General features: G+C 38.9%; 1 protein-coding gene across 2 annotated transcripts in view; it reads left to right on the forward strand.

Moving 5' to 3' along the window:
* rarab (retinoic acid receptor, alpha b) overlaps positions 1-26,171 on the forward strand; it is a 92,274-nt gene that overhangs the window by 62,584 nt on the left and 3,519 nt on the right. For both annotated transcript variants that reach the window (XM_056255185.1, XM_056255183.1), the window contains exons 2-6: positions 8,538-8,686; positions 20,784-20,925; positions 24,026-24,186; positions 24,309-24,485; positions 24,609-24,813. In XM_056255185.1, coding sequence (XP_056111160.1) covers positions 8,538-8,686; positions 20,784-20,925; positions 24,026-24,186; positions 24,309-24,485; positions 24,609-24,813 — 834 coding nt within the window. The remainder of the gene's footprint in view (positions 1-8,537; positions 8,687-20,783; positions 20,926-24,025; positions 24,187-24,308; positions 24,486-24,608; positions 24,814-26,171) is intronic.

Genomic DNA, 26,171 nt, shown 5'->3' on the forward strand with positions numbered 1-26,171 from the left:
TCATTCTAATATGATGATTTGATGCTCAAGAAACATTTATGATTATTATCAATGTTGAAAACAGTTTTTTACATTTTTCTTTCAGGATTCTTTGATGAATAGAAAGTTCAAAGAACAGCATTTATCTGAAACGGAAAGCTTTTGTAACATTTAACACTACCCTTCAAAAGTTTGGGGTCAGTAAGAATTTTTATTTTAATTTGTGGGGAAAGAAACAAAAGAAATCACTACTTTTATTCATCAAGGATGAGTTAAATTAATCAATTTTTGATCAGTTACAGTAAAGACATGTATAATGTTAGAAAAGATTCTATTTTAAATAAATGCTGTTCTTTTGAACTTTCTATTCATCAAAGAATTCTGAAAAAAAATACACAACTGTTTTCAACATTGAAAATAATGAATGTTTTTTAGCATAAAATCAGCATATTAGAATGATGGCGCTTTTTACGTCCTAAACATTTACCATTTTTGACATTGTTGTGATGATACAGCGTGGATAACGTGCACAAATGTGTTACGATTCAAAAACTTTATTGTTCATCAGACTAAACAAAAGCATTTCATTTTCAAATGCGTGTAAGCCAAGGTGGTGAGAAAGGCAAGATTGCATATACATTTTTTTTAAATATACATAAAAAAATATTCGAATAGTAACTTCAGCATTCGAATAGTATGGATTTTTTAAATATTTGAATTATATTCGAATTTCAGAATTCGTTCAAACAGCCCTACTGAAGACTGGAGTAATCTAGCTGAAAATTCAGCTTTTATCAGAGGAATAAATTACATTTAAAATATATTAAAATAGAAACCAGTCATTTTAAATTGTCATAATATTTCACAATATTACTGTTTTTTTGTGTGTTTTTTTTAAATAAATGCAGCCTTGGTGAGCAGAAGAGATTAAAAATCTTACCGATCTAAAACTTTTGACCAGTAGTCTATGTAAAGCATATTTCTATCTTCTGTTACATATATAAAAACCTGTGAGACAGTTTACTCCAACCCCTTGTGCTGGTATCCAATTTCACCACTTCCCCAACTAAAATATGTGACTTGGGGAAAAAGGCAGCCTGTCGTGTCCTCATTGACCAATAGCAGAGAAGAGGCAGAGCTTAAAGGGATGAGTCACGCGACTGAGCTACTGATCCGGACCTGTGACTCACCGGCACTCTGGTGCAAAGTGACCTACATCGTAGTCTCACATGAGTGTGTGCTTTTCATCCAGCACACTCCCTCTATCTCTCTGTGCCCAGCAGCACTGTCCCATTACCATAATGGTGTTGGTAATGATGCGGCCTTGATTCATTTGTATCCACCCCCCTCTTACTGGGTTAACTTTGAATAACACAAAGAAATGGGGCTCATTTTTTATTGAGTGTGTGTCAGGTAAGTATAGGGAGGCTTAATAGTTGTACCAGGATCCGCTTTCCCCCAGAGAGTTACCGCCAACGCTGAGAGGTATGCAGCGTTTTCCTTTCATGCTCTGCCCTATTTTTCCTCTCTTTCTCACACAAGCTCTCTATCTTTCTTGCTTTCTCACACATATAACTCAAAATCTTACCTCTATTTTTCACACTTAGACACACACCCACAAGCTCAAAAGACTCACACTACAGTATTTTTCGCACTCTGTGTGCAGTAACATTATTGTCTGCCTAAACGTGGTCTACTGCAGAGCGGTCCAATTGCTGACTGTAGCCTGTTTTGACATGTCTTGTGAAATGTCAGTATATGCTAGTACTGTACATCTAAGTGAAATAATATACATATCAATGAGGGAATATGGTAGTGTAATATAGTATGTGCATTGATTTGTGTTATTTTTTACATGCACTAATATGGCACGCACATTGTTTTTTTAATTCTTACATGCATCGCGATGCGGATGTGGACGATTCTGAATATTAGTAATTAGTAATATTAGAAGTAATATTGACGGAACGCAAAAGCCGGAACTCTGAAGTGTGGACGTGCAGTTCCCGGACAGTCTGCTGCGTGCACGTAACAGAGACGCGCAAATAAGAGACGCATGATGGCTGAGCGCGAAATTCGAACAGCACCCTCTTCGTTAAAAGCTAACGTATGGAAAATTGGCAATTTAATTGTGACCTGTCACCTATTTTGTATTTTTTGTATGAGAACTGCTTTCTGTATTGTTTAGTTTTCACATCAATTTTCTGTAAACAGATCTGTTATGTACGTTATACGTAGGTTTACTGTATTGCCCTCCACAGGCACAGTGTGTATCAGTGCAATGCCAGTCAAAAAAGTTAAATTTTGACTGCTCTCTGCAGATGTTCATTTACTTTTTTTTGTATAAGCTGTTTTTGATTGTGGTATACAGCAAAAAGTTCAAGTCATAACTCTTTATTATTTAGTTGTATATAAGAGCGGCTTTGTATGTTACTAATTATTCAGAATATGCGTAAGTCCACAAGCATTATTTTTGTATGGGAGCTGCTGCTGCATAATTCTATATTTTTGAAAGAAAGCTGCTATAGCAAAATATTTGTTTGTTTTTTTGTCTGAAGGATTATATTGCTCATTGCACACAACAGGATGATGTTGGTTATTAAATGCTAGCTAGAGATTCAGAACATGCTGAAGTTTGTATTAATTTACTACAGTATGCTGCTAGTACAGGCACACATTTATTTTCCTGTTGGTTCTTTGCAATGTTGGGAATGTAACCTTAGAGTTGACTTGCCAAATCACTCCCATTTTTGTTTTATTAAATTAATATAGGAAGTATTGGAAGTAAATGCTTTATGGGTCATTATAAATACTTTGCTTTAAAAGTACCAAGTAGTCTCACCAAAAAAAGATGCATCGATAATCGTTTTAGCATCACATTGCAGCCCTCTGAATCGGAATCGAATTGTGGGGTGCCAAGAGATTCCCACCCCTACTATCTAGGTTGCCAGCTTGTGAGGTTTTGGAACAGAGCCTATGTGTTGGCAGTTTTAATGTGGGATTTAACCATGGAAGTACGTGGGGTTGTCAAACAGCAAAAGAACACCTTGATAACTGATGTTTTCCGTGTACACGAGGGGCGTCTCAGACAGGTGATGAAGCCAACCCGTTTCTAAAGCCTCACAGCGTTTAATGTAAGGTTACCCTGGGTCGAACCTCTGGGCGTAATTAAACCTGATTTCAGCGCAAGGTTGTTCTCTAGAGCTACAGGCCAACTCAAAAGCCATGACTAAGAGGCGTCGTCTCAGAGATGCAACAGAGTGAGTAATTAGAGCGTGCCACCTGATCACAGCTTCACAGGAAGCCGCTCGTGCTACCAGTTCTGCTCTTATTCAGGGTTATTCGGGTTCAGGATTCAGCTTCCAACACTCAAACTTTCACTTATATTAGAGCGGGGATTTCTCTGTTCAGCAGTTCAATGTTTAATTTGCGCTATTTATTATTAATCAGATCAAGTTTAAAGGAAGTTTGAGAAACTGTGGTGTGGCTAAGAGAAGATGAAGGCATAATTTCGCCCACCGCTGGAGTGTCTGCTATCAGAAGAGCAGTTCTCATGACATTGTCCTGGATCTGCGCTGAGCTCTGGCCCTGTTATGGAAAATGTGCCACTCATATCAGAGCTGTGCAGCAGAAAGAGGTCAGACAGCGCTCTAGGGAACGAGTGAATGGCATACAAAAAGCGAGTGAGATTTGGTGAAAGGGAACAAGTGCAACAGTGAGAATAATTGTGGGAGAGAAATGAATTCTTTGACATCTAATAACGGTCTCACCTTCTCGAAGCTCTGGCGTTCATGAGAGCAGGATGTGTGATGCCACCCGGTAGTTTTTCTCACTTCCTGTTCTCTCTTTGTGTGAAAATACAAACTGAAGTACGGTACCATCTGTGAATGTTTTGCACTGAGATGCCACTGTGCTGTAAAAAAAAAAAAAAGGATGAAAAGTTATGCTCATTGACTGAGACCTGCAGCTCAAGATTTCGGATTTGGTTAAACTGCACAGATTCAGAGAAATATAGATAACATTTATATAGAAATTTAAATGAAATCAAAACATTCTTGTAGGCATTGCCTTTCGCCTTTTGTAAGGCAAAATAGTTGCATTAAAGGACAATAATTAAAACAAAATTCTAAGCTTTGTTACATTGCTGCTGTTTACCTTGTTTCTATGTTTCCCATTTGTGGTCGACCAATATATTGGCAGATATTTGGCTTTTTTATTTTATTTATTTTTTATTATCAGCACTTGCTCATTTCTTATAGGCAAGAGATGGATCTTTGTGCATGTCACTCCTGTAAAATGTTTTTTATGTTTATCCTGTGATTAACTGGAAATGTCATGTAAAAGCATTGGTGAGAAGGTGTAGTCTGTATATTTGGGGAATAAATTTGTAATTCTCCATAAAGTTTCCTTTCATTGCACACTTTTTTTCTTTCTTTTTTTTCTTCTCACATTTGTTAAATAAAACCGTTTAGCAGCTCCCTCAACACACTGCATTGAAGTCGGTTGTGTTAGCATTTGATCGTGTGTTGGGAAGCATGTTTGCGTTTGTGGGCACGTTCGCTGTATGTGTGTGGAAAGAGATAAGAACTCGACATCCTCATCTGACTCAGTGATGGTGCCTGGTTGGGTATTTTTAGCTTTGACTGCTTTTTCTGAACACAGGAAATAGACGCACACGGTTGCCCACTGGCTCAGCAACAGTGCATGTGTGTATGATGGAAGTGAGGCCTCATTTTCACCTATATCACTCGAAATAGACAAAGATGTGCAATATCTACAATATTAACTTGCTGTTGAGCTAGTGTCACCAGTTTTCTTATAGTTAAAGGGAATTGTCTCATCATTCAGGCATTTGCATTTGTGAGGTTGGGGCTGTGCTGTAGGTAGACAGTCTCACCCAGCGCAGACACTGTTTCTGTTTAAAGTCCCTGTAAAGTCAAAATTAAGTATGTGTTCTGAGTTTGTCACACCACAGAAAAATGTGCTATTAGCCACCCAGCCAAATTTGAATTTGCTAGCTACTCGCAAACTGTAGGCTGTAGTAACTAATAGTACTTACAGTAACTCGCGATTGAGCGGCGAACTGATGCGAATGTGCTCTAGTTATATTGTTAGGGGAGGGGCCAGGAGCTCAGTGGCTCCAGTGCGTCATCGAGCCACCGTTTTAGCCACGCCCCATAAATCCTGAACACCGCAATGGTGCAAAACTGTTTAACGGTCTAACTCCACAATTAAGTACCTCACAGTTCACAGTCTTTGTAATGTGTTTTAGCAATACATTTCTAACATTGTGTTTAGAGTTTTTTTGTTTGTTTTTTTAGAATTGCCTTTACAGGGACTTTAAGGTTTGATTAGATTTCTGACTCACTGGATTAGTGTAAAGCAGACCTTGCTGTCTGTCTCTACCACATAGCTGTTACCGATTGCTTTATCAAGAGATAAGACATAAGTTTAAAGTTGTAATATTTCTCATTATTACAGATTTTTTTTTATTTGTTTAAATTGTAGTTTTACCTTTGGTGAGCATAGTAGATTTTTTTTTTTTTTTTTTTTTTTTTTTTTTTACTTGCCAACCCCAAACATTTGCACATTGGTGTATATGCTAGTGGACTCCTAAATTTTGACAGAATTAGCTTTTATACAGATACTCAATTGTGAAGCCTATGGCTACTTAAACGATTTCTAATAAAAACAGGACTTTTTTTATGATGACATTACAACATTAACTGCTTAAACCTTTTAAATAAAAAGAGTTAAGTCACCTGTATATGAAGGTAAATCAGTAGCTAAACTCGAGAGCACGTAGATGTGAATTTGAGAACTTGTACAATAAATATTCGTACTTGTATGTGAACATTTACACTCACAGCTCCGATGTGAAAACCTGTAAAATAAAAATCTGAACTTGAACGCTGAGATTTGCACTCGCAGACAATAGTCACAAATCTGTATTCTGAATCTGAAGCTGCAGACAAGCAGTCACAAATGTGTAAAATGCCATTCACAAAGATACAAGGACAGACACAAACTTGTAATACAAATTTGCCCTTCTTCTAACATTCAAATTCGCAGTACAACCTCAAATTGGCACTTGCAACTTCTCAAATCTGTCACTGCAAGTTCAAATTTCGCGCCTTGACTTTTGCTACTCTTTTAGCGATATATGAGGTGCAAAACTGATTTGTGCACTTGTAACTCAGTGGCGGTGAGAGCGGAAGGGGGGCGGGAGGGGGGGTGTTCGAAGGAGCCGTTTTATTGGTTGGCGCCTAGCCAATGAAATGGGACTTCTATTGTACGCAATGATGTCACGAAACCCGCCTCCTCGTGGATGTTCTGAAACGCTAACATGGCTTAATGCATTAGACTGATTTAAAAGACATAAATTATATTATCAAACTTAGTAAACACAATAATGCATACTACAAAAAAGCAGATGAGCACAGAATATGAACGCAACACGTTAACTTAAGACTTAAGTGGTATTAAAAGACCAAACTCAGGAAACACCATAAATAAAGCATACAGAAAAGCAATTGAGCAGAAAATGAACGCAACTCGTTTAATTGTACGTTAAGCATTTTCCTCTCATATAAAACCAAGAAAATGCTTAATGAGGCTTAATGGACCAACAGTTTTATATATATATATATATATATATATATATATATATATATATATATATATATATATATATATATATATATATATATATATATATATATATATATTCGTTATACATTATTAATTAAACACAGGCAGCTGGTTTATTTGCACTGAACACAAATTTGCTTTCTTTCGTCATATTCTGTGCTCATCTGCTTTTCTGTAGTATACATTATTAGTATGGTGTTAATATCACTAAGTTTGATAATATCATTTATGTCTTTTAAATCAGTCTAATGCATTAAGCCATGTTAGCGTTTCAGAACATCCAAGAGGAGGCGGGTTTCGTGACATCATCGCATACAATAGAAGTCCCATTTCATTGGCTAGGCGCCAACCAATAAAACGGCTCCTTCGAACACCCCTGCTCCCGCCCCCCTTCCGCTCTCACCGCCACTGAGTTACAAGTGCACAAATCAGTTTTGCACCTCATATATCGCTAAAAGAGTAGCAAAAGTCAAGGCGCGAAATTTGAACTTGCAGTGACAGATTTGAGAAGTTGCAAGTGCCAATTTGAGGTTGTACTGCGAATTTGAATGTTAGAAGAAGGGCAAATATATTTTACATGTTTGTGATTGTCATTGTATCTTTGTGAATGGCATTTTACACATTTGTGACTGCTTGTCTGCAGCTTCAGATTCAGAATACAGGTTTGTGACTATTGTCTGCGAGTGCAAATCTCAGCGTTCAAGTTCAGATTTTTATTTTACAGGTTTCCACATCGGAGCTGTGAGTGTAAATGTTCACATACAAGTACGAATATTTATTGTACAAGTTCTCAAATTCACATCTACGTGCTCTCGAGTTTAGCTACTGATTTACCTTCATACCTGTACGTGTACCTGAAGGTTAGGTCAGTCAAAACAGAAATCATGTAGAAATCTTACACAAAAACATTCAAAGGGTCAGAGAGTGGAAAATGTTCATGTAAAAGTAAATGAAAGTTTTGAACTCTTTTTCATTTTTTTGAAGTGCACTTAATGTTAAAATTTGGCCCTTTTAAACATCGATTCGGGGTTATTGAAACAACACCTGAATCTTTGTGTAACTCAGATTATTGACAGACCTGAACTGCACCCGCATAGTAGCGTGCTTCCCTTCACTAGCAGTATATCTCTTTACTGCTTATTTTCCTCCACGGCATGGCATTTGTGAGGCAGCGGGAGAGGAGGACGGCAGGGTAGAGACACATGAGGGTTGCGACGTAAACGTGTCTGTGTACGTTTATGGTTTGAAAATATGCCGGTGCCATTATCACCACCATGCAGAGTCGATAATTTACATGTGGGCATATTCATACAGGGGTAACTAACGTCATTGACGTGAAGAATTTCAGCTATTCAAAATACAGCGTCCTTGTCGTTTTGTGCCCTTGACGTGGAGAGGGCACACTCTGTTGGCATGGGTTCCCTTCATATTCTACTATTTAAATTGCATTGTTTCGTGAGTTCTTGGTCATGGCAGCCCTGTGACAGTGCCATGTGGCTCGGGCGCCCCCTCCACTCAAGCACAGCGTGCGGTTCCTCCCTCCACACCCGGCTGGCTGTCATGACTTTATTAATTAAGGCTGGCACTCGTCCCAGTTGGTAGCAACTGAAACCAGGAAGAAAGCAGAGTGAGTGTTTAAGGAGAGAGTGGCACCAGCCTATCTGTCTGCTCGCACCAGGAATGGAGACGTCCTCCTGACAAGCATGACCTTAGCTGCTCATCTTGCGTGCGTGTTCCCTCACTGAGCCTTCCTGGGGAGCAGAGGGATCTTTTGAAGGTCTCTGCAGACTGTTGCTAAAAGACAAAACACTTGTTTTTTTTTTTTTTTTTTAAATGAACCTAATAACCCTTGTGAGGAAATTATGGCACATTGAGTCAAACTAAAGGCTGTCTCTGTTCCCTTGTAGCTGTGGAGACCCAGAGCACAAGCTCGGAGGAGATCGTACCCAGCCCACCCTCTCCGCCACCTCCCCCACGGATCTACAAGCCTTGTTTCGTCTGCCAGGACAAGTCCTCGGGCTACCACTATGGAGTCAGCGCATGTGAAGGGTGCAAGGTAAGAATCCATTCCATCTTGGTTTGCAGGATTGAGCTGTGGCCCTAAAATGTTTTTGGACACTTAAGTCACATTTGTCTAAATAAGACATCCAATATCAGCTAAGTGGCATCTGCAAACAAATACCACAAACTAATGGCCAGTCAGGTATAAGAAGTCAACTATATCTGTTGTTTTTTGAGAGATGTTTTGCTAAAAGGTGTTTTTTTTTTGTGCTATATAAATATATATTTTTAAATAAGTCACACTTGTTTTTGGTATTTTTATGCAAGAACTTGTCCGGAGTTTTACATCAGTCAATGACCCGTTCGGTGACAGTGAGCTGCATTACACGCGCAATTGAAATGGTGGCTACAAAGAAATCTCTAACGTTAATTTTAGGGATGCACTGATATGAACATTTTGGCCGATACTGATAACCGATAATTCTTTACATTTGAAAGACGATAACCAATATATTGGCCGATAAATCTAAATTCAAATTTTGATATACTTTGATAGCCTGTATACATAAACAAAAGGCTCACCATTAAAATCCATGTCTCAAACACTTTTAACATAAATCAAACATATACAATACAGTAGCCTAGTTTGAACCAGTGTAAGATTCCTTAACTTTTAGAATTAATTTTACACTCCTATGACCATCTTTCATTATTAAAAAATGGGAACACTTTATAATAAGGTTTAATTTTGTTAGCATGAACCAACAATTAATGAACAATACTTCTACAGCATTTATTAATCTTAGTTAATGTTAAGCTCAACATTTTATAAGACATTTTTAAGATCCAAAGTTGTATCTGTTAACATTAGTTAATGCACTGTGAACTGACATGAACACAAATATTGTATTAACTAACATTAACAAAGGCTATTGCTCTCTGTTAGTTCATGCATTAACAAATGAGACCTTATTGTAAAGTGTTATCAAAAAATCTATTGCCTAGCAAAAAAATACAAATAAAATACCTAAATAATGCAAACGCAAACAAGTCATTGGATAACATTGGGCTGCATATATTGAAACAAAATGCATGTGCCATGGATCAATAAAATGGAATCGCCTCCGCTCGGACATTATTTTAATCAAACCATATTGGTGATGAAAATAATACAAGAAAAAAATAATGTTAGTTATTAATTATAACGCATCAATGTTTTTGAAAAAAAATATAAACATTTTTAATGTTACAGTAATAGTAAACATCTTTAATAGCATGCTTACTGTTTCAAATTACATTGCTGTTTGAGCTGCGCGCGCTGAAGCTGAAGAGAACGAACGTTAAAGTCCCTGTAAAGGCAATTCTAAAAAAAAAAAAATCTAAACCCATTATAAATGTTAGAAATGTATTGCTAAAACATATTACAAAGACTGTGAACTGTGAATTACTGAATTGTGGAGTTAGACCGTTAAACAGTTTTTCACCATTGCTATTTTCTGGATTTTTTGGCGGGGCTAAAACGGGGCTTGATTAGAGTTCTCAACGGGCCTGAAAATTACAACCCGACCCGACCCGGCCCGTGGCTTTTAAAGCCCGGACCCGATGTAACCCGACACATCAACATGATTTATCTGCCCGAACCCGACCCGCGGCCCGACGCCACCCTTTTGATCGGTGAGTGATGTATGTAGAATAGAATGTATTCTATGACTGCTGCGCTTGACGCAGAGAGAGAGAGAGCCCCGGCCGCGCGCGCGCGCACTCTCACGTCTCACACATTCCGCCCATCCAGCTGACATAAACCACATTTCAATAAACGAAAAAAACTATCCAGTGATTAAATGTTTTCTGTATTGACGCAAATCTTGTGCGATGTCCTAAACTGCCGAGATAATCACACAACGTGTCGCGCCGCCCCTGAGCAACGGTGATTTCACCTGCAGCAAGTTTACTTTTCACCAACTCCATCTTCTTCTCCGGGCTAAAGGCGTGCACGCAGCGGCGTCAGGTGCCCTCGCGTCGCGATGCACGTTGCACGCAGCAGCCAGACTTTCTTTACAGTGAACAGCAGCGATGAATAATAAATGTTTTTTTTTCTTTCACTGTACAATTCAAAAGATTAAGCCCGAGGTCCGACCCGACCCGAGTCATTTGCAAATATTTTCGACCCGAACCCGCGGGTCCCGTCGGGTTTGTCGGGCCGACCCGACCCGTTGAGAACTCTAGGCTTGATGACGCACTGGAGCCCCTGAGCTCCTGGACACGCCCCTACTTGATGACGAACTGAGGCCACTGAGGCTGGCCCCTCCCCTAACAATAGAGCACATTCGCATCAGTTCACTGTTCAATCGCGAGTTACTGTCAGTACTATTAGTTACTACAGCCTACAGTTTTCTAGCTAGCTATGCCTTCGACACGGAAATGCGTAGGCTACTACCTGGATGCGATCATGTACAAAACAGATCGGTGTCTTTATTTAAATTTCCTAAAAACGATCACATCAAGAAGAGGTGGATTAATTTTGTGAAGCGCCAACCTTGATGGAGAGCTGAGGATCACCGCCAACACCCGCCTCTGTAGCGATCATTTTACACGGGATAGTTTTATAAACTTTCGTCTGAGACAACTGGGATTCACTGATAATCCGCTGTTACTGGTGAATGGGGCCGAACCGACTATCTCCCGCCTCGGGCTTCATCTCCCCGTCCCGAAAGCAGTATCACCTAATATCACCATCGGCTGGTTGCCCGCGAGTGGGCGTGATTTCAGCGCAGCCAGCGGACACGCCCCCAGCGTTTGAGAGCAGAGAATACTGCTCATTTTTTCAAGATTTTGATAGCTTATTTGATGTACTTGCCAGCTTTTTTTATTATTCAAATTTGGCTGGGTGGCTAATAACAAATTTTTCTGTGGTGTGACAACCTCAGAACACATACTTAATTTTGACTTTACAGGGACTTTAAACTGAATCGCTTTGCTAGAAGGTTAATCAACTCAACGTTTGCTGAAGAATGCAACTAAACCCAAAGAATTAACAACTTTTTATTACAATAGTGAATGCAATTATAATGATATGACAGTCCCAATCATACCTTTTAATGTTTTGCATCGTTGTTTAATTTGGGAGCGCTGAAGCTGAAGAGAACGAACACCGGGTAACTGAAGAACTTTTCTAGCAGGTTGTGTAAATCAACAAAACACACCCTATAGATTAATCAGATATTTATATTACATCAACTTTATATTACGACTTATCTGCACAAAATGATGTGAATGCACAATCGAACTTGTGCTGGTCAGAATGTGTAATCCCTGTTCTGGACGCACTATTCCCACAACAACGCGCTGAAAACGGCAACTAAACCCAGATCAATTACAACGTTTTATTTCAATAGTGTTCTCATTATAATGGCATGTATATTACAGTCCCAATCATAGTTATAAATGTGCATTGCTGTTTTGAGCTGATGCGCACGCTAAAGATAAAGATGATCACTAGTACAATGAAGCGTTTCATTAACTCAACCAAACTCATCCTATTTTAGATTAATCGGATATATATACACAAAATAAACATATTACAACTTACAATGGCACAAAATGCTGCGAATGCTCAAGCAAACTTGACTGCTTTTCATGAAGGCTTTACTCCATAGACGCGCTCTTTCCACCACAACGCACTCGTCGCGCTGAAACACTGGCGAACGAATTCAAACATTCTTTTGCAGCCGTGTTCTTATTATAATGTAATGAAGCCTATGTGACACATATGTGCTGCACATGTTGCACTGAACTGTATCTTCCTTTTCGAAGTGATTCCAATCATTCAAAACCATCATGGCGAACAGCGCGCATCTCTCAACTGAAGTAAATAATCTATTATCTATCGGCTTTGATATATCGGCCTAATTTTCTTATCGGATCGATAACATCAAAAAAGACCATTTATCAGCCGATATCGATATGTGGTCGATATATTGTGCATCCCTAGTTAATTTTGCTCATGGCTTGTCTTGAAAAACAAAGACAATTGGACAGACAAATGTCAGGACTGTGAATCAAATCTTCTGACACTGCCAGAATTTTTTCAGAGGTAAAATGTGATCGCAATGGTCATTAATTGGCTGTCGGTGAACATGTCAAACTAACGATCAAAGACTTCAGATTTTATCAGAAGAATCTTTTAGGATTTGCCAAATTTGTATTAGACAAATCGTTTTTGTCTTAAATTTGTCTTAAAATCGTACAGTGTGCACCTGACTTAACACTCACTTGAAGTTACTCTTCAAAAATGCTAATAATTTAACAGTTAAATGTAATCTTTAGCAAATCTCTAATTGAATATAAATTTTCCATACTGAACATTATAATGTCATGATGCTTAAATAGTTGGTTTTATAACTAAACTAAATAACTGGTTTTGATTTTTATGATTGGAAATGGTTACTTATAGAATCCTTTTACAAAATATCTTTGCTATATTTGGGGTTCTGTCATCCCATGTTGCTATAGTGCTGCTGCCACCGGTGACAACCTTTTTTGGGGGGGAGGAGACCCCATTGGCTCAGCTGTGAATTCCAGCCTTTTTTTTTCTTTGCTACTTAATAATTGAAAACTAGTCGTGTATACATTTCTATGATCTACACAGTGTCTCCCTGAGAAAGAGAAACACAGGGGTTTAGAGTTGAACTATGATGGTTACAAAGCCCCCCTATCTGAGCGCAGCCGCAGGGAAGCGTGGGTGGAGAGCTGCATGTGCGCACGCACACACAGCGGTGCTCGCTGAGAAAATAAACATAACTTCATTAAATTTGCATGTCCTATCTTCTCCCTTTCTCACTGCTATTGAATGTTAGGAGGACATATCAGCACTTGTCTTTTCCTTCAAAAAGCACCCATCACTCTCCTCTCGTCCCTACAGCCTTGTCTGTTTTGAGATGAACAAAGAGCATTTGAGTTCTATGTCCTTAAAGGGGTGGTATAATTCCCTTTTCACAAGATGTAAAATAAGTCTTTGATGTCCCCAGAGTGTGTATGTGAAGTTTTAGCTCAAAATACCCCACATATATTTTTATCTAGCATGTTAAAATTGTCACTTTTTGAAAAACGCACTGTTTTTGTGTATGTCCCTTTAAATGCAAATGGGCTGCTGCTCCCATCACAGAGGGCGGAGCTTCAACAGCTTGTGTCCTTTTACCTCACACCGACATGCACTGAAAATTTCAAAACCTTTTAGCCTTTTATGTTCAAACCGGAATCAGACAAAGATGGAGAGACTCAAGAAGAAGTGACAACATGTAGAATGCAACTGGACATTTCTGAATGGTTAGTTGAAGAATTTATGCAGCTGATGTGGAGTTAACTAACTTCTAGTCATTGATTAGCATATTCTGTCATGATAATCTATAAATCGGGGGTGGGGTTTTTGTAAATTTTAGGGTTAGGGATTTGTGGTCGACCGATATTTGTTTTTTTGATGGCCAATGCCGATATCTTAGAGAACAGGGTGGCCGATTTAATATATATATATATACTTTATTTTTATTTTAATCAATATAAATTGGAAAACAAATCTTTAAAATAAACATGCTTATACTTTAGATGGCAACTACTTGAATCTGCAATCCTATTACAGTATTTAACAAATAAAGTAATTGTTTAAAAATATATGAATATGTGAATAAAAAGGAAGTAAACACTGTAACAGGGCACTCAGTAATCTGGTAATTTTGTGCACACTGGTACCGGTAATCAGATTTCAAATAAAGACAAGGTAACGCTAATTTTACATACAGCACAGTGAAAACGATATGAATATGACACAGTGGGCACCTGGATATTAGAACACGTTTATGCAGGCTACAAATGCACACTTCACAAAATATTACAGCTGGATTCGATTAAATCTGCAAGGTTTGTGAAATTAAATGTTTATTAGATATTCAGAGGTTTGTTTAAATGTTGTAGATGTGCATTTGCTGAATGTTGATGGTAAATGAGAAAGTAATTTAGCCTGATTGTTTGCCTTTTCTGTTACAAATAATATAAAAGCAAACGCTTTAATTTTTCACATACCATTTACTTTTTTTGTTTACCAGTTCTGTTCAGTTCTGTGTGATCAGACGCTGCCGTTCTCTTCTCAGGCGCTGTCAAAATAAAAGTCCCTCTTCCAACACATCGGCCAATCAGAAAAACGTATCTGCCGATATTTTAAAAATGCCAAATATCGGCCGATATATCGGCCTTGGCGATACATCGGTCGACCACTATTAGTTATGTCACTAACCCGGGAGGAATGTCGTGTAGTCCCTACTAGCCGTTTGTTGTAGTCCTTAAAGCTACACTGTGTAATATTTTAAGTTGATGTTTAGCAAAAAACACTTTGTTCTTTAAAAATTATATGTTCTCATTAATGTGTAATCACTTCAACCAACTAATTAAGTATTCTCGTAAGTGTATAATCTGCTATTTAGAATACATACGATCGAGTCGCTCGAATGGCGGAAGCCATGTTGTGCATCCATCTTGAAAATACATTAGACAAAGAGGGACATGCCTGGAAATTCAAGCTTCGCCTTTCGCGTTATTACACTCAGTGGCACCGTGACGAATGTGAGAGGGAGATTACTCGCGACTTCCAGCAGATTTGAAATAATATGGCCACCATAGGAGTTAAAACGCCCTTGGAATGGGAGGGGCTAGAAAGTAATATTTAGTTGATAGTCATATACAATTTCACCGCTAGATGGGAGTAAATCCTACACAGTGTAGCTTTAAAAAACGATTTCTTTAAAAGCAAATATCTTCCTTTGCTTTGAACTTTGAGCGTTGGAACTTTGCAGATGTTGTTTATGCTCAAACAGCAACATTACACACTAACTAAAGTTAGAGAATTGAAATCATAATCAACCATCATAAATGTGTTTGAGAACTTTTTTTTTGCATTTCTGTTAAGACTGTTACCCTCAAAAGTGGCATCCTATTTTAAATGAACTTATGAATGACTTATTTGAAACACACTCTTCATGCGCTATTTGATTTGGTTTTGATTCTTGATGCATTTCAACACCAAATTCTGTGTGAAGGTGGGATGCTACATATAGGCCACACTAAACAAGTCTGACCTGATCATCAGTAGAAGTGGATTAACCTGGTTAAATTAACTAGTCAAGTCACCTTTATTTATATAGCGCTTTATACAATATAGTTTGATTCAAAGCAGCTTTACATTAAACTAATTTTAACTGAATAATGACTGCTGTCAAGTTATTCCCGTTTCTCAGTGTTGATTTCATTTAGGTTCAATAACTGTAAAGTACATCATATTGGATATATATACACATGCTAAATATATCATTTATTTATTTATCAATTATGAAATGATTTCAGTTCAGCTATAAAGCAGTTCTGCAGAAAACAGTGGTGTCATCATCCAGCTCATTTCAGTTCTCATACAACAGTGTCAGTACAGTCAGATCAATCATATTGTTGAATATTAAGTGTCCCCAACTAAGTAAGCCAGAGGTGACAGTGGCAAGGAACCCAAACTCCATCAGGTGACAGAATGGAGAAAAAAACCTTGGGAGAAACCAGGCTCAGTCTCTTCTGGCCAACGAACAAACACAGTGTGATTGTGATTCAGGCTGCATCACAAGTCAGATTGTGGATCAGAACATTCAAAATATTTCATCCAGTTCCTTCTGCTTCAAAATCGGATTCATCACGCCGGTATGGAGACAAAGCTGGTCATAGGCGTCTATGGATGAGACGGACATATTAACAACCAGTATGAGCTGTGACTGTCTCACTTGTCCGTAAAAGAAATCCTGCAACGGTCCACCTGAAGTGTTTGTCAATCAGTGTGTGCAAGAATGATCAACCTTTGAGTTTTTGGTACATTAGCTGTGCTCCAAACCCTAGTGAGCTGCCTGCTGCTTAGCATGCTAGTTAAAGGGTTAGTTCACCCAAAAATGAAAATTCTGTCAGTAATTACTCGCCCTCATGTTGTTCCAACCCGTAAGACTTGTTCATCTTTGGAACACGAATTAAGATATTTTTGATGAAATCTGAGAGCTGGATCACTCCTCCATAGGCTGCTAGGTAATTGATATCTGCCAGCCCAGAAAAGTTATTAAAGACATCGTTAAAATCGCCTAGTCCAAGTGACTACAGTGGCTCAACCTTAAGTTTGTCAAGCGATGAGAAACGCTGCACACGGGAATTGTCACAGATCACTCGAATAATAGCTTGACTCTGGCGCATGTAGGCAGTTATAGCGTTGTAAAATGCAGAATTTACTTGTACAACAGCTGCTAGCAAAGATATACGCCATGACTGATGACACCCAATCATAGAGCCGAGCGTGAGCCTCTACTACGTCATCGTTTCTAAAGTTCTCCGTTTTGACCCGTCTACACTAATGGCGCTTTTCCACTACACAGCAGCTCGCCTCGGCTCTACTCGACTCGCCTTTGTTTGGTTTACCACTGTGTAAAAGTTGTACCTGTACCTGCTTTCGGGTACTTTTTTTCGTACCACCTCCGGCGAGGTTCTAAGCGAGCTAAGGCGATACTAAAATGTGACGTGAAAACAATGCCGACTGCTGATTGGTCACAGAGAATCTGCGTCATCATTGCACGCGCCAGATGGAGTATCCAGAATAACCCCGCCATTTTTAAATAGTTTGGCCAGAGATAGTTGCTAAACTTACTACTATTATTATGGCAACTCGGAAGAATACGCCGTGGTCAAACGAGGAGGTGCAGACATTCCTTTGTTTGGTTGCCGAAGAGAGGATCCAGCGAGAGCTTGATGGGGCAACGAGGAACGAAAGGCGTCGCTATGACGACCGGGTACTATTTGTGGCGGTACTTTCTGCAATGGAAAACGGAGCGAAAAGCGAGCCAAGGCGAGTCGAGTCGAGCTGGTACTGGTAATGGAAAAGCGCCATTAAACGCCCTCCGGAGATTCAAAACGAAAAACGGGTCGGCAGCGTTTCTAAACTTCTCCGTTTTGGGTCTCCGTTTTTGCCGTTTCAGTGTGGACGGGAGGTGCAAACGTAGCAAAAGGTCTCCGTTTTTAAACTAAAACGCAGTAGTGTGGACGGGGCCTTAGTCACACCAAAACAGACAGATGACCTTATTTTGATCTCATGGTCTCTTCAGTCTAAATCCATTGGAAATAGAGTACACACTTGATACAAATACACGGCTGCTCCTCAATTGTCTCAGTGCGCCTGGGGGTTTATACTCATGTCCAGGATTAGTGGAGACACTAAAGAGGCTTAGCGCTCCTGCCAAGAGGAGCCACAGCAGACCTCAAACCGTTTCCTTCCTGCCCTCCTCTGCCATATTCCGCTCACAGGATCTCCCCGGCAGGTCAACACTTGGTCAATCCAGGGTTCGCAGAGGTCAGGTGATGCCCAACGAGAGATTAGGATCACAGATCAGCCCTGCATCTTTTATGTCCTCTAACTCATCCATGTCTGCTTTTACTCTGTCTTAGTAACGATGCTTGCTTGTATCAATTATCAGCCAATTTCAATCATTTTGTCAATAATAAGAAAAAAACACTCCTCTTCTTTAGTGTTTTCTTGAATAACTACATTGGAGAAGTGAAGCAGTGTTTACTGAATTGAAATATTTTATACTTAAACATTTACATTACCGTGCAAAAGTTTGGGGTCGGTAAGATATATATATATATATATAAAAAAAAAATTATATTTTTGAAAGTAGTCTAATGCATCCTTATGATCTAAACTACAGGGGGGGGGAAACAATATTGTGAAACATTTTAAAATATATTAAAATAGAAATGTTATATAAATTTTAACAATGTAATTTATTTGTGTAATGGCAAAGCTGAGTTTTCAGCAGCCATTGCTTCAGTCTGGATCTCTGTCCGCTTGCCTTCCTTTCAATGGTCCACTGCCGCAGCCCCTAATCCAGTGGAATTACCCAGCTGCCCCTCTCTTGCCAGTGCATTCTTCACACCTTGTGATGATATTGAGCTTCATTCCTGTGGCTTTCAGGCCCGACCAACAGCGGCACAGAGCAGAGCGAGTGAAGCAGGATGAGGAAAAGAGGCCTTTTGATTGTGGACCGGTGTGACTTTTGTCATGGGTTTGTTATCAATGAATCAGCTCTCCAGGTGAGACAGCAGTCACTTATGCAAAGGGTACCGTCGGCCAGAATCAATGGAACATTTGGCTGCTATTGATCTAAACCTGTTTTGTGAGAAAGTGTAGAGCTCTTATGCTTTAATTGTGCTGATTTTTTTTACTGATTGTGATCAGTATTTTATTATGTGAGTGGTCTAGTTTTGAAATTCAAACTCATATTTTTTAATGTACAGCTAAATTTAAATGGTTTTACTGTGAAAGAAAAGGTGCAAGAAGCAGCATACAACTTCATACAGTGTGCTACAGTAGCATCTGACTTGCCGATACTGGTTCAGATTGAAGCGTTTCATCTGCATCTACCACAATGACCTCCAACAATGACCTCTAGAAGATTAGAGCTGGCATGAATAAAACATGGCCAATGAAGGAGAGCTCCTATGTAGGGAGTTCAGGCCTCTGGGCAGCGCATTAGAAAACCATTTCGGTTCGTTCACTCGAGCACACGTTCTGTCACACATCTGCCATGCTCACCTTTTCCTTTATTACTTTTTCATAGCCGAGACCGAGTGTGAGAGGGACACGTCCTTTCAGCATGCGGGACATGTCCTTGGACACACGCTTCTACTGAAATGACATGAGTGTTTTTAGATGGCAGCCACTGGACAGACCTGTCAAAAGCGCACACACACACTAAAAGCTTCCCTGGGTGCCCTGACTGATATGTTGAAGGCTTTTCCACTAAAAGCCTTGGGGATTATTGTTTTTAAACCAGAGAGGGAGGATGTTTTGCTGTAGGCTTGCTTTGAAAACTGTAGCATATAGAATGCATACTCTGATGAATACAGTTCATGCATAGATAATATCAACACTTATTCTTAATAAACAGACATATCACAATGTATAGCTTATATACACTTATATATCACAATATTATTAATTGTCAAATTTTGGATATGATTCTGCATACTCATTTTCCCTGTTTTTACATTTAGATTACCTGTCATTTAACGCCTATTTAAAGTTTATCTTTATAAAAATAATATAAAGAGAACTTTTAGCAATCTATGTATAATATTTTTCTAAATAGCATTTTTTCTTAAAATAGCATTTTAATGGTGTCCATTTATCAGTTGTCAGCCATCGTTTGAAGATTGAAATAATCAGCTCATTGGTATCAGCTATAATTTTAGTATTATGTACCCCTATTAACGTGTGAATGTGGCTTATCCAATTGTATTTTATATCAGAAACAATCTGTGTTATAAAATGTTTTCACCCTGTTTGTCTGGTATAAATCTGCAGTATGAAAGAGTGACTCTTATTTCTCTTATGGAGCCCCGATGAAGCATTGAGCCCACATACTGTTCATGCTCGGCTCAGTCAGTGAATCTTGCACAGAGTGCCACTAATACCCACGTGCCCAGTGGCGGTCACGAGTGAAGCTTTCACGGTTTAATCCTCTGCCAGAGAGCCGTGGTTGCAGCACAGCAGCTGAAAGCCCTTTCACAAGCCTACACAGTCACTGTTTGACATCTGCTCTCTCGTATGTGGCTTCAGCTGCATCTTTCCTGCTTTTGCTGTGTCCGTCCATGACCTCAGTCTGACTTTCTGTCCTCGGGAGTCTGACCAAGCAGTAATTAAGATCAGAAGAATAATGTGAAGCTCTGATTTGCATCCCTCCACTTGAGTCTATGTGGGTTAAGCTCTGCTGGGTATTAGCCAATGGGAACCTCTGGGCACTTGAACTGGAAGATAATACCCAGCAGCCATAATACTACCAAATCTAAACCAAGCTCAGTCTGCCATTGTCAAGGTGTGTGTGTGAGAGCTGCATCTATGCCGGGGTTGTTTATGTTTGTGTATAGCGCATAATGTGAATATATGAATATCTGGTGAATCATTAGTGACTTTATATAACTGTTCCGCCTCGGTCTTTCTGAGGTTCCTGGGGTTGGTGTTAATTTGCTTGCATGTATCATTTGTAAATCTTCCAGCTATAGTAAACCGGCGTTCTTGCTTATCTCCTCAGGGCTTTTTTCGAAGGAGTATTCAGAAGAACATGGTGTACACCTGCCACAGAGAGAAGAGCTGTATCATCAACAAGGTCACGCGAAACCGCTGCCAGTACTGCCGACTGCAGAAGTGCCTGGAAGTAGGCATGTCTAAAGAATGTAAGTGTCTTTGTTACTATAATACATTTACTAAAAATCCAATAATCATGGAAACCACGATTCCATGATTGTCCCTTTGTGAGAGACGCTTCCTAAATATAAAGGCCCCTGTATACATTTTCATGTGTAAAGACCCATTTAAACTGTAAAAAGTGTGTGTAAAATATTATCTGGGAAATGTTTACGTTCCCACCATTACAGTACTGTTAGATGAATATGTCCATGGACCCCCTTTCCTCAGGTCTCTTTTATTGTTGTTTATTATATGTGTACATTACACATTGTGATACATTATATCCTAGTGCCTGATACTCTCAAGGGACTGTGGTATCTAATGTAGGGTAAATTTATATATAATCTACTATCCAAGATGTACATTGCCATTCAGAAGTTTGGGGGTTTTGTTTTCAACATTTGAGTAGCAAATAAGCAATGATTTTTGAAGGATCATGTGACCCTGAAAACTGTAGTAGTAATGATGCTGAAATGATTTTCTAGCATTATTGAAACACATTTGTGATTGTCTTTTGTCATATTTCATAGTGATGTTAAAAGTATGTTTGTATGACAGGCTTGTGTACAAGCATATAAAGAGGTTTGCTGTCTTGTTAGTCATGTCCTTGTGCATTTGTGCTAGGACAATAAATAATTATCATGATGATGAGTATCAACTAAAGCTAATATATCAAAGCTAATATCAACTAAAGTTAATATAAAGTGAGGTTTAAAAATATAGTCAGTCGTACAGTAGCTTATTATTATTATTGTTTTTCTGATATATTTGTCACAATGGGACTTTTAATTGACCTTTTAGTTGGATTTAGTTGCTTTCGCTTTTGCCTTTAAGAAAAAAATGTGGGTTTATATGTACTTTTGTTCTGTTATTAGCATGATAAAATGTACACTCTTTCTGTGCGGTACTGAAATGTAGTTTGCTGTTTCAGTCAGAGCAAAATGAAATCTCTGCCCTAGATTTACATATTTCATTTTTTTCCGCCCAGATATGATGGTGCGCTCTTGTCATCATAAAGTTGTTTGCAAGCAGGTTTCGTCTTTTCGCACATGTCGTGTCGTGAAAGATTACCTCCCTGCGTTAATAGTTCTTTAATGGCTCCATTAGATTGTGTTTTCTGAGCCCACGCTGGCACCCAGCTCCCTCTGGAGAAATGAATATGTGGCTGTGGGGAGAAGTGAGTGAGAATCATCCTTAACCACCCCTCTCGCTCGCTCTCTCGCTCCCCCAGTGTGCCTGTGGAGGAGGGAGAAGAAGAGCCACTGAGTTATCTTTAGACAAAGGAAGGAGTCCTAACCAAAAACAGCACAAAAAAAACATGAGATAAAGGAGTGATTGAGGCTCTGAGTACAAGAAAAGAGAAAGATTGTGAGGTTCCAGGAAAACAGAGAGAGGGAAGGAGGGAGGAATGCAGGCGCAGAGGGAGAGCCCGTTTAAAGCAGCCTGATATTTGTCATGTGACATGATTAGATTAGGTTGGATTTTAGTGAAAGCAGAGGTCGTTTGTCACAGTTATTAACTACCACCAACATTTATTTCTCATCACTGCACACCATCAGCACATCTGTGTGTGTGTGTGTGTGTGTGTGGAATGAAACACAATGAGTGCGTTTACGTGCACAATCTTACATTGATTATTTTTTACAATGAAGTTTGCCGTTCTTCAATGTCATTTTCTTTTTCAAGTCTAATGTGCAGAAACAACTAAGTAAACAAGAGGTTTATTTCCTTGAAAATTGTAAAAACTGAGATACTATCCTAAGTTGGTTTAACCAATGGCATGAGATTGAGGTGAGACTAGATTTGACCAATCAGTAGCACCAGTGGGACACTATAGCGGTGCAGAAATGACACTTCATCTTTGATAACTTTATTCGATCAAAAATATATTGTGGAATATTATTACAATTTCAAATAAGTGTTTTCTATTGTAACATTTTAAAATTTAATTCATTTCTGTGATGGTAAAGCTTAATTTTCAGTGTCAAATGAGCCTTCAGAAATCATTCTAATATACTGACTTGGTGATCAAGAAGCAATTTTTTTGTGTGTTAAAATGTTAATATTTTTGTGGAAACGGTGATGAATTTTTTTTTTATGAATAGAGCATTTATTCAAAATAAAACTATTTTGTAACATTATAATGTCTTTACAGTCACTAATGAGCAATTTAATGTGTCCTAGCTGAATAAAAGCATTCATTTATTTTAATTTTCTTTTTTTAAACCTTACTGAACCTTTAACCTTTGAATGGTATTGTGGTTCCCTTTAAACGGTGTCTTTCAACCAAACAGTTGTGTGTGTTAATGCAGATGTATATTGGATGCATGTATAATGCCTGCGTTCACAGTGTGTATCTCTTCTCTATTATTGTGCTATTTACTCAGTATTTTAAGGCAGGTATACCACTGTATACACGTTTCCAGTGTCACAAAGAGATGGGAAGAGCTCTGAGAGTAATATCCTATGAATTTGTCCTCTTTTTCTGCTTGTTTAGCAATTGAGACTCTCTTACCTAAAGCTTTTTTTGAACTGTCACATCAAAGCACTCAGTTCTCATTCAGCTCACTCTTTCTCTCTGGAAATACTGCAAGGAATGTATTTCTATATCCCTGTTCCTTTCCTACATATTTATATCCCCATATAGGTCCTCTTGGTCTCCCACTTAATCCATCTCCTCCTCTTTTATTCATTGTTGTTTCGAAGTAAATTAGCTGCCAAAATGATTGAATCACAAGAAGAATGTGGTTCTGAAAGAGGTTTAACTATGCACGATGAGCTGTTTTCATCAGGCAGAGAAAATAAACACTGGATTTTACTGCCATCTTGTGGCAGATGTTGTCATATGTTTATTATTATATTATTTATTATTATCATTTGCCACTTTAGATATAAAGCATAATCCACATCCACAGTTAGCCTCATAGCATAATTGCCTAAGTCATATTTCAATGTCTTTGGAAAACAAGAAAAAAACACAAAATGACTTAGGCGATTATGCTATGAGGCTAACGATGTGTTTATGTATGATATATATTGGAGTGGTATACCAGGTGGTTTCAATACTGTTTTCATTTGTCTATGCAGCGGTTCGAAACGACCGGAACAAGAGGAAGAAGGATGAGAAGAAGCAGGAGTGTTCAGAGAGTTACGTCTTAAGTCCTGATACAGAGCAGATGATCGAGCGGGTGAGGAAGGCCCATCAGGAAACCTTCCCCTCCCTCTGTCAGCTTGGCAAATACACCACGGTAAGTCTGAGGCAGAGCAGCTCTTAATGGTGACGTCCTTAACCGGAGGGAGTTGTGGGAAATGAATCACGATCTCAGTTATTAAACCAACTAAACATGGTCTCTGTCTTGTTCTTGAGCAGAACAACAGTTCAGACCAGAGGGTCGCTCTGGATGTTGACCTGTGGGACAAGTTCAGCGAACTGTCTACCAAATGCATCATTAAAACGGTCGAGTTTGCCAAGCAGCTGCCCGGCTTCACCACGCTCACTATCGCAGATCAGATCACTCTCTTAAAGGCCGCCTGTCTCGACATCCTGGTGAGACGTGTTCTTGTGTCCAGAGTGTGTTCTCACACCTTATGTAAAGTGCTTGAATAGTTCTACACATTTGCAGTGGTGTAGGTTGAGCGCTCATCTGTGTGTCTTAAATTGCTTCCTCAGATTCTGCGAATATGTACACGCTACACACCGGATCAGGACACCATGACATTTTCAGATGGTCTGACACTGAATCGCACGCAGATGCACAACGCCGGCTTCGGTCCACTGACAGATCTGGTATTCGCTTTCGCCAACCAGCTCCTGCCTCTGGAGATGGATGATGCAGAGACTGGGCTTCTCAGTGCCATCTGTCTGCTGTGTGGAGGTACTGCAGATTTTTTTCAACCAGATTAGATACACTTTTTAACATATTTTGGTCTGTGAATGTTGTCGTGAGTTTTCCATGCAGTCAGAAATCACATAACATTGACTTATACAGCTTATTAGCTGTGTTTTTATTGTGTATTGTGGTTGTATTTAGCCATTCCCTGGTACTTTTACTTTACTTGTATACAAAGTGTAAAAGCTTAAATTAAACTACAGTAAATAAGAGGAACTTACAGCTATGGATGCACAGTATATTTGCCTCATAAAGGTTGTCAGACAATATTGGCTTTTTTGTTTTTGTTTGTTTGTTCTGATTTAATATTGGACTATTTATTTACAAAACCAAAAAAAATTGATTATTCTAGATTTATCTGCAATTCTAATTTCTATTTATTTAAACAAAACAAATGGTAATTTCTGTGTTAAAAATAAATAAATATATAAATTGCCCCCAAAACTGTTGTCAGCCAATATTGGCTTTTTTCGTTGTTGTTTCTATTTAATATCGGACTTTTCTTCTTTTTTTTAAGTTTGTTTTATAGATTTATCTGCCATTTATTAGTTAGCAGCTGTAATTATCTAATACATTTATTTTTTTCCCCCATTTAGACATGACTGTTTGAATAATATAATTTCAACATCGAGTCTCTAAAACTCACGAAATAGTTTTTTTGTGCCATCTCCTCAAATGTGTTTATTTAGATTTTTTTTAGTGCTGGGCAAGTTAACGCGTTATTATCGCGTTAACGCATTTTGTATTAATGCCGACAATTTTTTTATCGCGCGTTAACGCTGAGGTTTTTTTTATTATTATTTTGAAAGTCCGTTGCAAACTGCCTCTGAATACACATAGGCCTACAGTCAAACCATGATCACAGGAGGGGTGGGATGTTGGTCAGCCAGCAAATAACCCACCCAAACAAGCAGTGGAAAGGCTTTGGCAGGTTCTCTCAGGTGAACAGAAAGGGAGACAGCGCTCCGCGAGTGAATGACAGGCGCTCTATGGATAGTAACCATGGCACCGGCTTCTGTGCGCTACGCAGCTGTAGCCTTCTTAACTTAAATAAAAATTATACATAACTTTACCTGATAGGCCTGCGTTTAGTTTAGCGGGGATGCTCTGCCATGTGAATTCCCTCCTGTTGATGTCCTGATAACTATTTAGATTCTGGAAACTCACAAACAGCGAGCCGAGGATCAGTCTCTCTTCCAATGATTTGTGCTGCGCGTCGTGTACAAAAAAGTTAGACAATTCAACTTCGGCAACGCGCGGGCGCGTGCGTGAGGCGAGCATGACCGCAACAGTTTCACAGGAACGCACCCGCTTGTCGCTGCACCTGCTCGACCACTTCACCT

This window comes from Rhinichthys klamathensis, unplaced genomic scaffold (assembly GCF_029890125.1).
Source record: "Rhinichthys klamathensis goyatoka isolate OS25496 unplaced genomic scaffold, OSU_Roscu_1.1 h1tg000119l_1, whole genome shotgun sequence".
Classification (NCBI taxonomy): domain Eukaryota; kingdom Metazoa; phylum Chordata; class Actinopteri; order Cypriniformes; family Leuciscidae; genus Rhinichthys; species Rhinichthys klamathensis.